The 13,503-nt window shown below is 43.7% G+C and overlaps 1 protein-coding gene across 14 annotated transcripts in view; it reads right to left on the bottom strand.

Annotated features, from left to right (window-relative positions):
* DNHD1 (dynein heavy chain domain 1) overlaps positions 1-13,503 on the bottom strand; it is a 121,134-nt gene that overhangs the window by 27,813 nt on the left and 79,818 nt on the right. For all 14 annotated transcript variants that reach the window (XR_012474471.1, XM_074217457.1, XM_074217463.1 and 11 more), the window contains 6 exons: positions 7,767-7,864; positions 4,806-7,638; positions 4,300-4,486; positions 3,910-4,102; positions 3,517-3,799; positions 173-1,799 (listed from right to left, as the gene is read on the bottom strand). Coding sequence is in view for 13 of the 14 variants with exons in the window: in XM_074217457.1 (XP_074073558.1) it covers positions 173-1,799; positions 3,517-3,799; positions 3,910-4,102; positions 4,300-4,486; positions 4,806-7,638; positions 7,767-7,864 (5,221 nt within the window). In the remaining variant the exon portion in view is untranslated. The remainder of the gene's footprint in view (positions 1-172; positions 1,800-3,516; positions 3,800-3,909; positions 4,103-4,299; positions 4,487-4,805; positions 7,639-7,766; positions 7,865-13,503) is intronic.

The following is a 13,503-nucleotide window of genomic DNA, read 5'->3' as shown; positions in this document are numbered from 1 at the left end:
TATTGGTAGGGGATTGACAGATGGCCATTTGATCCCCTGAGCAATCCAATCTCACCATCTGCACTCTGTCTCTTTCTCCCCATACCCTTCAACAAATGGGAGGGAGTTCTGAATTCTTATCACTTCCTAACTAGCCAAGCTGTAGAGCCCCCCACCCCCAGCACCAGCCCACCTCTGCATCACCGCTTCCTTCTTGGAACTAGCCTTCACAGTCACATTGTCCATGGGCAGCTCCTCCAGAATGGTCTTCAGCTCCTCCTCGAGGAACTGGCCAGGGAAGTACCCTTCTCTCACAAGGCCCAAGAGGATGTTCAGAATGGAGGATGTGGCCTCCTCTGGTACCATCATGGCTGTGCACTGACGGAGGAAGCCAGCATGCCAGCTAGCTTTCTTGAGGCACTGCAGCATGGCCTCCTCGGGTTCCAGGGGCAGCTCCAGGAGCAGAGCCTGGCTCAGTTGGGCAGCCACCTGGAGGGCAGTTCGTCGCCCCGTCCCCACAGTATGCGATAGCAGAATTCCATGTCTCTGTGGCCTGGCCAACACCCGGGTCACCCGGACCACATGCTGGGCGAAGGGGTGGCACAAGGAAAGGCAGGGGCCCAGGTCCAGCTTGGGCAGCAGTGCGGCCAGCTGCTTCTCCACCACGTCCCAGGTGTTCTCCTGGTAGAAGTGAGACTCCTCGGGAGTGTGCGCCAGGGACAGTTTCTGCACGAAGAGCAGCTTAGAAGCCTGTTCCTGGGGCAGCAGCAGCAGGACAGGGAGCAACAGGGGGGCCGAGAAGTTCTGTGCCTCTTTCTGCAACAGGATCACATGCTTTGTGATCTCTTGCTTGGAAGAGGAGGTGCTGTGCCGGCTCAGGCTCACAGCGCTTTCTGAAGGAGAGGCAGGCTCAGGTTGGGGCCCTGTGAAGCCCTCGAGCCTGGGGCCAGGGCCCAGGGGAGGCCAGGCCAGAGTCAGGGCCAGCAGGTCTCTGGGCTCTGGTTGGCCCTCATCCTCACTTTCGCTGCTGCTGCTGCGGTCTTCCCACTGGGCCAGCTCCTCCTCAGATTCCACCTCAGGCACCGGCTCCTCCTCCTCCTCCACTTCCTCCTCCTCCTCCTCCTCCTCCTCCGCTTTCCAAATGCTCTTGTACTCGTTGTTGGTGCTAAAAGCACTGGTCACCACAGCCAGCAGCATCTGGACACAGCGCTCCCGTTCTGCCTCTGTGAGGAGGCGATCTGCGAAGGTGCGCTGTGCCTCATGCAGCCAGAGGCGGGCCATGGTCCTGACAGTCACCATGGTGGTTAAGCGGGTGCCCCGCAGGCCCGAGATACGGCGCAGCTGCTCTAGCCGACTTTGTGGCTCGGAAATACGCACCGAAGGGTGAGGGTGCAGCAGCAGCAGGCTGCTGAGCAGATCCTTTATGGTATGCAGGGAGAAGTGGTAGTGAGGCCGGCAGGGGGATGGGGGAAAGTGGGTCCGCATTTCCTCCCAGGCATCCACTGTGGCAGTGACCAGCACTTTTGCCAGGATCTCCAACCTCTCCAAGGAGGGGAAGTGCTCAAGCCACTCCTGGATCCCTGCACAGTGTCTGGACAATATGGTCACCCGGCTTACATTGGTTAGGAAGAGCACGGTGAAAAGCCGGGTCAGGCGTGGGCTCAGAGGCAGCTCAGAGGCCCAGGGTGCTGTGGCCGTGGCCAGCCAGTTGAACATGCTGGGCACTGCCAGTAGCTCCAGGGTGTTGTTGGCATACAGTGTGTTGTGACTCAGGACCTGATGTAGGGTCTCCAGCACTGGCAAATATTTCCTTGTGGGATCTGCAGGCATAAGAGAAGAGAAAAGAAACAGGTCTTTGTAAGACAAGCCCTCTGGTAGCCCCAGGTAACTACAACTCACTAAGGAGAGTGGTAGGAATGGTGCATAAAGGCTGGGAGGAAGGGATTTCAACTGAGGTGTGTGATAGGGGGCTGAGAGTCCATCAGGTAGATGGGTTAAGGATGTGCATCCCCATCACACAACAAAATATAACTTTTCCTTTGCATTTCTCTAGTTCCTACCTGGACCTGGTGCCCTTGAGGCAATGAGAATCTCATTCATAAATATCATTCTTGAATATCACAAAAAAAATTGACTGCTTTGGGACACCAAATCATGCAGTATGGTGTGATCAAATGACTAATGTTGAAGCAATTGAAGAGGGGAGTCTGCAAGAGCAGTAGGTAAAATCTCTTTCCTTTACTCTGTTCACTCTGGTTTCAACATCTGATCACAGACTACAACGTGTTGGAGCCCAAGCAAAGAAAATTTTAGAGATGGCCCAGGAGGAAAGAATGGCAGTGACAAACTTTAGGAGATTGAACAATAACTCTCCTCTGCTAAAGGCTTTTATGAACTCTGTTCTCTTGGGAATAATATTCATATCAATCCAGCTACTAACAGTAACAGGGTAGCAATCTTTTTTTTTGTTTAGAAAGATTTTAAGTTTTACAATTTTCCTCCCATTCTTGCTTGCTTCCCCCCCCCCCCCCGCCACAGATGGTAGTCTGTCGGTCTTTACATTGTTTCCATGGTTTACATTGATCTCAGTTGAATGTTATGAGAGAGAAATCATATCCTTAAGGAAGAAAAATAAAGTATAAGAGATAGCAAAATTACATAGTAAGATAATGTTGTTTTTTTTCTAATTTGAAGGTAATAGTCTTTGGTCTTTGTTCAAACTCCACAATTCTTTCTCTGGATACAGATGGTATTCTCCATTGCAGACAGCCCAAAATTGTCCCTGATTGTTGCACTGATGGAATGAGTGAGTCCATCAAGGTTGATCATCACCCCCATGTTGCTATTAGGGTGTACAGTGTTTTTCTGGTTCTGTTCATCTCACTCAGCATCAGTTCATGCAAATCCCTTCAGGCTTCCCTGAATTCCCATCCCTCTTGGTTTCTAATAGAACAATAGTGTTCCATGACATACACATATAGGGTGGCAATTGTTGATGGGCACTATGACAGTTGACTTTATATGAATGGCATGGCACCATTTGGGGTTTTATAACTATACTTTTTTCATTATAATTGTTTGCAGGATGAATAAAGAAATTTACATGTTTACTATGAGCCAAGCACTGTACTAAACACAGAGAATATCAAAAGCAAGGAACTCACTTTTTAAGAGAGGAAGACAATATACATAATATACATAAACTAGTGGTGGCCAGGGAAGGCAGTATGTTCTCATCTGGGAGATTAATGAAATGGTGAGCAGAAAAAGGGGCAATCAATTATTTCACCCTTTCTAGAAGCAGTTTTGATTTGAGATGGGAAGAGTTATTGGGGTGGAGGAGGTTTTCCCCTAGTAACAGGACAGAATATGGCTTTACAGAGATGGAGGACAGGTCAGACCCAAGAAGTCCCAAGGTTATAGTCACAAAAGTAAAAAGCATCCTACTCCTTTAACTGGTGGTCCCAGTCTCAGAAGCCCTTTTTTTCGGAACCTGTGCCATCTATTTCATCCCATTCCCTGGTTCTTGACACTTACCAGCTGCTGCCATGTGTAGGTCCTCCAGAAGAAAAATGAAAGAACCCTTAGAGGGGAAGCTTTTCCCTAGCCAACCTTGGCTCTGCTTATGGATCTCTTTACTTAGAATGTTTCGTAAATGAGTTGTGGTGAGAGCCAGGTAGATCGGTATATGCAAACATGTGTGGTTGGGCTCCACAAGCACTTCTACAAAGGTAGACTTTCCAGAGCCAGCCTCTCCAGTCAGCAACACAGGATGCCCCATAGCCAAGAGTAGATCCATCACATAGAGTATTCTCTCTTCCTGTGAGCAAGAAGTGGCTCATCAGCTCTGCCATTCAGATGACAAAGAAAATTCTAGATGGCTCATTTACCACACTATTTTCTTCCCTATACTACATTTATCATCTATACCTGGGCAGTTAGATGGAAAGTCCCCAAAGCTCCCTTAATCCGGTTGCTTAAGTAGAGGCCTGAGAAGGGGACCAAGGATCCATCCTCAGGACAAAGATGTAAATCAAACACAGAGGCTGAGGTGGGCAGCTCAGGGTATTGGGGGTGATGCTTCAAAACTCCCCTAACAAAGTTGTCAAAGGTAGAACAAAACCTAGATAAAGAAAAAGGAAATGTGTTAGCACAGAATTCTCATCAGGGCTGTGCTGAATGCACACAGTTGTTACACTAGTTACATAGTTACAAAGTCTCTCCCACAAAGATTGGCACACACAAATAAGTCTGGCATTGCTGTGTTTCACAAAGACCAGAAGCTAGCCCCCAGGGTATCCACAGTTTCCTTGAAGGCACCTGGATGGCAGGTGGGATCCAAAGCCCCAAATAAAGGCCAAGATGAAGCTACTGAGAGTCAGCAAATGGTTTCGACCTTTTCTGTCCCCCTCCACTTCTTGCTGGAGTCCCTCAGTGGAGATTCTGCCCTGAGAACCCTGAGAATCTTCAGATTCTTGAACCATTGAGCTTGACTGGCTCATGTTCTCTGGAAGTAGAGAAGAGTCATGTGAGAGAAGGAAGGAAAATCCCAAGAGTTACCTCTTGTCAACACCCCCGCCCATCCTGGGTTTTAGGATCCCTTACTATTCCTGACCCTCTACTATTTACCTCCAACTAGCATCCTAACCTCTTACCCCACTCCATCCTTCTTCTCTACCTGTATTTGGTTCCATTTCTCTTCCTTTCTTTACTGTATATATCCTGGGCTCTTTCCTTCCTCCCTTTTGAACTAGGTCTCTTCTTCTTTCATCCCAAGCCCAACTTGCACCTCCCTTTCCCCTTGGTCCTGCACTCCCCACCCCTACCAGTGATGTGATATTGCTCCTCTTCTGTGGAGAGTAGGTAGGGGTTAAGCAGCCCTTGAAGGAGGTGAGCCATACTGTTAATCTCTGCTACACCTGGGCTGGATGTTGGCTGTCCGTGGACATGAAGTACAGAGTTGGCACCCTGGCGGTTTAGGAAGCGAAGCACAGTGGGCACGAGACTATCCGCTAGGCGCTGCAACTCAGCCATGGTTTGGGGCTGCAGATTGTATTCTTGGGGAAGTTCCTTCATTAGAGTTGCAAGCATGGCCTGCCATGTCTGATGCCCTCCACACCATACCAGGGCACAGCTTCCTACTACAAAAGGAGACAAACCAGCTGCGTTTACCACCTCTAGCAAGAATCTGGTGTTTGGTGGCCGAGATATTTGTTGGCCATTGGGCAGATTAAGCTGAGCAGCCTCACTCAGCAAGGAGGCAATAGGATCCAGCCAGGCAGCACTAGGCACTCCATCACAGACCAGCCAGTGCTGAATTTTCTGTGGGGCTCTCTCGCATTGGCTTATGCCTGCCCACAACTTCTGGGAAAAGATCCCATGGTTCCAAGAGTGACCCTCAAACCAACCTAGGAATTCCTCTGGGCTGAGGCTACTGGGATATAGGGAGGTGACATACACAGGCTTAAGATCTCCGTAGGCATTACTTGTGGATGCCAGCTGATTCTGAACCTTAGCCAGACTCTGCCAGCATGTGCTCTTGCCACTGCCAGGTGGACCCATAAGCAAGATCCCAGGCCTTTGCCTCAAAGCCTGGCTCAAGTGCTCCAGAGAAGCCAGGAAATCAGGACCAACATATAGGCCAATCTGTTGTAATTCATCTATCAGTTTTGGCAAAGTCATAGTCCATGGTGTGGCCAGCACATTACCTGCCCCTGAGAAGATGCCACTAAGAAGCTGGCGTAGTTGCTGGAGGTGTAGCCGCTCAGGGCCACTGAACAGTGAAGAATGGAGTATGGCATAAAGAAGAGCAGCCTCCTCTGCTGCACCTTGGGATCGAGGAATTGGGGGCCCCTGTTGATCCTTGGGAGTTTCCAAGAATTCTAGGGTAGTTTCAAGGATCTGTATAAGTAGTGGGAGAGAGCTGGGCCGCAGCCTCGATGCAAGATCCTGCTCTGAGGACAAGAATGTGGCCAGACGGGATGCCAGGTACACAGCATCCCGGAGTCCTGCACCCACCAGGGTTATTTCAATTAGTTGTTGTGTATTTGGCAGTGCCATGGCCACAGGACGAAGCAGAAAGCGCAGGTTTGTGGGTATTGTGGAACTCAGGTGGTTGAGTGTTAAAAAGCACCCATAGCCAAAGCGCACACGAACCTGATGGTTTTCAAAGAAGATGTTGCCTAGGACTTGGGACAGCATGGGATCCAACTCAGGAATTTCTGGGGCTCCCTTTAGCAGAGGCACATAGAGACGGTGAAGATCGTCCAGGCGCTGCCCCAGAGCAGAGAGCAGGCCGGCTGGCAGGGAGACTGAAGCTTTCAACAGCAGCCAGGCCCCACATTGAAGAGCTCCAGTCAGGTAGGCACTCAAGCAGCGGGGTTCAACGTGCATCACACAGTGCAGCATCACCAGCTGGCGGCCTAGTGCAGAGGCCAGCCTGGCCACTAAGGCACTCTTGCCCACACCCATAGGGCCGATGAGGGTCCCACAGGCCACCTCCTTCAGAGCCAACAGTAGTCCCAGGGCAGGCCGTTCAAGCAGGAGGTTGGCTACTCGTCTCTGGCCAGGTCCCACATACTCATAGCCATATAGGAAGGGCTGACTCAGGACATCTACCCAACATGTGGGCTTGCTCCTGGAAACTGAGCAAACTTGGGATGAGTTGTCAGAAAAATCTGGGTTCTGGCTGTTATTTCGAGGGCCCAAGTAGTACTTGAATTGGCGGGCCCAGTGAAAATCTTCCAACTTGCTGACCTCTTGCTGCTGCAGAAGTAATGCTGTATCCCGGTGGGCTATAGCCCCTGTAATCAATAGGCTTATTAGGAGGGACAGTCGGGGAGAGGCAGGGGGTTGCCCAATATGGGCACTCCGTTGGTCACGGGCAAAGTGGGCCAGGGCCTCCAGCCTTCGGAGCTGCATGGGACCAAGAAGGTGGGCCTTTTGATTCAGCAGTACGTTCTCCACTTGAGTCCGCCAGGCCACCTCCTCAGCTACCAGCACACACTGGACTGGGAAGGCCTGGGCCAACTCTAACCAATGCTGACCAAGAAGATGCAGGGGTTGCTGCCCAGGATCTGGGGTTTGCTCAAAGACGAGGTCCAAAGAATTCTGTAGATCCAGGCGAGCAGCCACACAATTTGACAGCCCATGTACCAAGGATGAACGAATCCATTGTTCAAGGCAGGTTAGCCATTTGGAGACATTATGTCGTAGGGGCAGAGGGGATCGCAAGGTCAATACCTCCCCATATGTACCTAGGATTGCTTGAGCTTCTTCTTTGATCTGTGGGGCACTGTGCCCTGGAGAGATATTACATGGCCCAAACACCACATTTTGCACATGGGTAAAGCAGCGTCTTGTCCATAGCTGGGCCTCAGCTGTTTCCCGAGAGGCTGAGATTAGGGCTACTAGCTCCCTATCACTGAGGAAAAAGAGGCGAGGGAAGGAAGAGCGGACACCATAGAGCACTGTTTCTAAGGCTGTGATGATATACTCCAGTTCTCTGTTGCCTGCCTCTAGAAGCTTCTGTAGATGTCGGCCTTGAAATCTGACATTTCGTAAAATACGAGGCACCATGAGAGATAGCACCAGGGGATCCTCCACTGAGATCTGCATGAGTTCTCGGTATAGAGAGTCTACCACTTGGAACTTTTTACTCTGTGAAAGAAAGATTTAAAAAGGTGATAAGGAAATGATGCAGAGGAAGCAAAGACCCAGCCAAGGAATGCCTGTCCAGGGCTGCTTTCCTCTTTTTACTCTACAACATAGCCACCCCATATTCTCACCAGCTCTGGGCTAGGTAAGCTGATCTTCATCTCATAGATCACTCTATTCAGAAAAATCCACTTTTGTTGGAAAACCACCCAAACCTCTATCAAGGCATCTAGAAAGATAAAGAGAAAGTAGTTCTAGGCTAATGTCCTTGGAGTACTAAGGGTTAGGAAGGGATAGAGCAGACCCAGCCCCATTAGTAACTAAGATTGAAAGCAACAATATGACTGTAGAATTACAAAGGATCCATTAATTAATCCCATCATTAATGTGGGTACTACTACCACTGCAAATTGTAATCTTTCCACATCTCATTCAGTGCTATTTTCTTTCCATAAATCTTCCAGAGAGGATCCATTCAGCAACCTTTACTATTTTAGAACCACAGAATCTCAGAATGTAAAGCTCCCTCATTGGTCATGGAATTCAACTCTGAGTCTAATTAAAGTAGCCTGCCTCTGAGTAAAGATCTTTAGAGATGAATACACTACTTCCTGATACAAATTTCCCTATCTCACTTTTACAAAGTCCTCTAACTGGAGTCAAGAAGAAAATTTTATCTCTTTTCAATCCTTTTATAGCAATAATTCAAATCTTTCTTATGGGAAGCCTAAATCTGCCTTTTGGCAACTTTCCCATATTGCTCCAACTTCTGCTCTCTTGGGACCAAAAAGAAGCCTAATTCTGTTCTCCATATGACAGTATTATTTCAAGTATTTGACAATTGTGTTCCCCTTAAGTCTTCTCAACATACTTCACATACTAACTCCTTCAAATAAACCTCATGTGACAGGAATAGCCTCCTTAATCAAATAGATATGCCCCTTTCTATCAAATATTTATATAATATTTTATATATCTTAACACACTTAAGCCTCACAACAAATCTGTGGGGTGGGTGCTTTTATTATCATTTTAAAGATGAGAAAATTGAGGCAGAGAAAGGTTAAGTGACTAGTGCAGGATTACATAGCTAGAAATTGTCTGAAGCAAGATTTGAATTCAACTTATATTGAAACTTTAGAATTGCTTTAAATTGCAATTCTATAATTCTTAGTAATTTGTACTATTTCTTTATATGGTTGTTAACAGCTTGGATGTCTTCAATAGCCTGTTGAAGGAGTGGAGCCAAGATGGCACAGAGAAACCTGGGGCGGGGGGGAAGGTTAATCAACCTCTAAACCAATTTTGGAGTGACAAAATCCACAAAGAAAAAGAGAGGTCAGTATTAGGGGAAGGGAGAGCATGACCTACAGCTCCAAGGCAGGGAGCTGAAAACAGCACAGGGGTTTGAGGGGGGCAGTCAACTGAAGTTCTCAGTCACAGTGTATGCCCCTGGAGTGCTGGCTCAGCAGGTCAACAGCACAGCAGGCCAGCTGGGAGGGCTTTAACACAGGTACACCAGAACTCCAGTTCAACCAGCGTGACTCTGGGATATGGACAAGTGAGCAAGCTGCTACCATACTCAAAAAGATTTGCTTACTGAAGGTCTCTAGTCTTCTGCTATCTGGGCATTTCATATTGGTGTAAAATTTATCCAGTTTTAACAACATAAAATTGGACAGAATAGTTTTTAGATCCTTTATGCTTCTTTCCTTCAACCCTCATGGTTCTTATCCTCTTAATCCCTTCATTCATTCTGAAGTCAAAATTTATTTTTCTTTTTACTAGTATATCCTCTCTCCTTATTTCCACTTGTTTGGTTTAATGAGTTTTCCCCCATCCCACACATTTGTGCTTGCATATAAATTTGAGTCTGTTCATCCTTTGGCCAATTTAGACACTATCTCTTCCTCTACGATTGTATAATCTTGTGCACTGTTAGGTTTTCCCTGAGTTGAGTCCAATTCTTCATGACCCCATTTGGGGTTTTCTTGGCAAAATACTGGGGTGCTTCGACATTTCTTTCTCTAGAACATTTAACAAGTCAGATTAGCTAAGGTAAACATGATTGTTTGCTAGAGTGGCTTGCTAGGGTCTGAGATTGTATTTGATCTAAGATAAGCTGTCATAGGCCCAGTATTCTATCTACTGAGTCACCTATGTCTTGTGCACACAATTATTCTATTCCTTTTTTCTCTACTACATTCTTCACCTCTTTACTCCATTAAGGTTATCGAAATGAAATCTGCCTTTAGGTCCTATTTTTCACTTAACTTTTGAAAGAGGTATGGTTCTGGAAAAAAACACTTTTTCCCTCTATTATAATGTAAACACTTCATCATTCTATAATTTCTTCCATATTTACCATTCTTGGTACTCCATCCAGCATTTGCATTTCAAAATTTCTATTCATGAATATTTGAAATATTTGAATCATGAATATTTGAAAAGTCTTATATTAAATTAGAGATCCATTTTTTCCTCCCAGGATTATATTCAGTTTTTGAAGATAAAGACTTTTTTTGTTGTTTTTTGAATGAAAGCTCATTTTTCTCCTTCAGGAATAATATTCTTTCTATGGCTAGCTACCAAATCTTGTGTGATCCTACCTGTGGGTTCTTGGTACCTAAATCCTTTCTGACTTCTTTCAGTAACTTTTTTCTTTGCCATAGCATTTTGGCTATAATATTACTGGTTATTTTCAAGTTAAGCTTTCTTTTAGAAGACAACTTTTCTATTGTCACTTTACCCTCTAGAATTATTTGATTTATGGTATGTAGTTTTCACATATATTTTTTGAAATATAGTATCCAAATTATACTTTTTTTTCAGGGAGTACAATGATTTGTTTTCTCCATGATTTGTTTTACATAATGCAGGGTTTTTAGGTGTTTGAATTGTTTCTAGATCACAATGGCAGCCTTGTGTCTTATATACCTGTACTTTTTCCTGGCTTTTCTAATGAGGATACTTTTGCATTCCTTTTAGGCTTCTGGTATTTCAGTTATAATCTTGATCAGAATGAAAGCACTTACTATACATAGTATCTTATTGGATTTTTAAAAAATTACTCTAAGATAAGAAAACAATAACTAACCTAAACCTGGACAAAAAAAAACAACTCTCATATATAAGCAAAGTCTCAAAATCACAAGTTTGACAAATGGACTTCCTAGAAGAAATGAAATATGAGAAAGAATTGGAAGGATAAAAAAGCAGTTTAGTTTAGGAGCACAAAACACTCAAAAGACTGTGAAAAATACAGCCAAAAGACAACAATAGTAAAAACAAAATATTTTTAAAACTAGAAATATAAGGTATAACCTAACAAAAACCATTGACCTAGTATATAGGTAAAGGGAAGATCTTGTAAAAATAATCTAAAAACCTAAATCACATGACTTCAGGAAGGTGATGCTATGATAAGCACATGAATTGGATTTGATTGAGGTGTGGGGGGGGGCTGTGCTGAACTGAGTCACTAGTCTCACTTTCTCTGAGTCATCTGGATTCAGTGGCTAGATCTGAATCAGGATGACTTGGAGATGGTCCTGGATGGAGGCAATCAGGGTTAGGTGACTTGCCCAAGGTCACACAGCTAGGATTTGTCAAGGGTAGCTCAGTGGATGCAGCACCAGCCCTGGTGTCAAGGAAGAACTGAGTTAAAATCTTTTTTTTTTTTTTACAAATAGATGTAGAACAGGAATTGTCCATTTTTAAAAAACCATTTACATATTTATCTTCAGAATTTCCACCCTCCACTATTAAAATTCTCCCAACAGGCTATATCACAGCCATTTTTCTACTTGACTCTCCAAATGAGATTTTATCATTTTTTCATCTTAAGGCCCTGGCTCTCCTGGAAAGTATCTTTGGCACAAGTCAAAAGAAAGTTTTTTAGACCCACAACTGAGAAAAAAAACACACACACAAAAAAACTAAAGATCCCCTCCCCCCAGTGTCAATCTGTGCATAGGTCATTCATCACTGTCTGACAGTGTCTCATACTGTGACAAGTACAGCGAGGTAGGCTCTTGCTCCCACATCCTGTTTGGTGGGAGAGCAGCTGCTTGGCTCACAGATGAGGGGGCACATGCGATCAATGTTGGTGTACTGCTGAGCATCTGCATTGTTAAAGGGTTAAAAGGGAACTGCGTTGAACCTGCTGAAGAGGGCCTATCTTCTCAGGCCCATACTGGTGTCTTCCTGTGGTAATCTCATTCTGAATGGAATGAGGAAACTGAAGAAGGTCCTTCAATTCCTAAGTAGCCCTGCCTAGGAATAGGTGATTTAGACTTCCTACTATTTGACTTGCCTTAAAATCTTAATACTAAAGATCATATCATTTAAAAAAAGTAGAGGATAAGCATATCATATACTTTTCACAACAATACAATGATGTATTCTTTTTAAAAAAAATTATTTTAGCTTTAATTTATTAAATAGAACAAGCATTTCCATAATATGGTAGAATAAATAACAATTATTACACATGAAATTGCACATGTATATTGTACAACTCACTACTACTTTTAAATATATGATAAAGTTACCTTTTAAATTTTCTTTTTTTCCTTCTCCCCCCCCCCAACCTAGTGATGGCTACCATTAATCAAAAGTATATGTGTATAGCTCACTTTGATCTATATATCAGTTCTTTGGGTACGGATACCATCTTCCTTCATAGTTTATTACATATATGTTATAAATATTTGTTAATTTAGGTATTTATAATAGTCAAAATGACTTAGTAATTCAAATATGTTCTTAAAACAACATTGCTGTTACTGCATACAATGTTTTCTTGGTTATATTCATTATTTCATACAAAAGTTTCTCCACATTTTTCTAAAATCAATGAACTCATCATTTCTTACAGCATAGTAGTAGTAGTATTCCATCATCATGATATACCACAACTTGTTCAATCATTTCTCAGTTGATGGGCATCCCATGATTTCCAGTTTTCTGCTACCACATACAGTGCCACAAATATTTTATAATATATGTGTTCTTTTCTTTTTACGTAATCATCTTCAGAAATAGACCTAACAAGGGTATTGATATGAACAGGCAGTTTTCCAATTCCAAATCAAAACAATTTATAATCATATGAAAAAATGCACTAAATACTTATTGATTATAGAAATGAAAATTAAAAACAACCTTGAGATATCATTTTTACACCTATCAGACTGGCTAAAATGATTGAAAGGGAAAGTGACAAAAATTGTAGGGGATGTAGGAAAATTCGGACATTAATTCACTATTGGTAGAACTGTGAACTGATCCAACCATTTTGGAAAGCAATATAGAATTATGCCCAAAGAGTTATTAAAGTGACTAATAAGATGCATCCTTAATCTATTAAAGGAGAGAGGAAATTAGAAAAGATAAAAGTTATCTAAACTGAAAAGTTTCTGCACAAACAAAATTAATATATCTATGATAAGGAGAGCAGTTGAATAGGAAAAAATATTTATCTAATTTCTAACTCACCTTGCTCACTCATGTTCTCATATTTACATAGACAGTTTAAGTCCATGGATATCATTTCTGCCCCTATTCCCCATCATTGCTTTCTATGAATATTTTTGCTTCTGTTTTTTTCCTTTTCATGTCCTTTAATTAGTAAAATGGATAGAGTCAGGAAGACCTGAGTATAAATCTAATAACAGACCCTTACTAGCTGTAGGGTCCTGAGCAAGTTATTTCTGTCTTTCTCAGTTTCTTTAACTTCAAATGGGGATAACAAAAGCACTTACCTCCTGGGTTTATTATGAGGATGAAATGATCTAATGTTTATATACATATATATATATGTATATATATATATATATTAGTTATTGTATCATAGCTCATACTTTA

The sequence above is a fragment of the Macrotis lagotis genome, chromosome 1 (genome assembly GCF_037893015.1).
Source record: "Macrotis lagotis isolate mMagLag1 chromosome 1, bilby.v1.9.chrom.fasta, whole genome shotgun sequence".
NCBI lineage: Eukaryota > Metazoa > Chordata > Mammalia > Peramelemorphia > Peramelidae > Macrotis > Macrotis lagotis.
The sequence above is the reverse complement of the archived record's forward strand: the minus strand, read 5'-3'. Positions and strand labels throughout refer to the sequence as shown.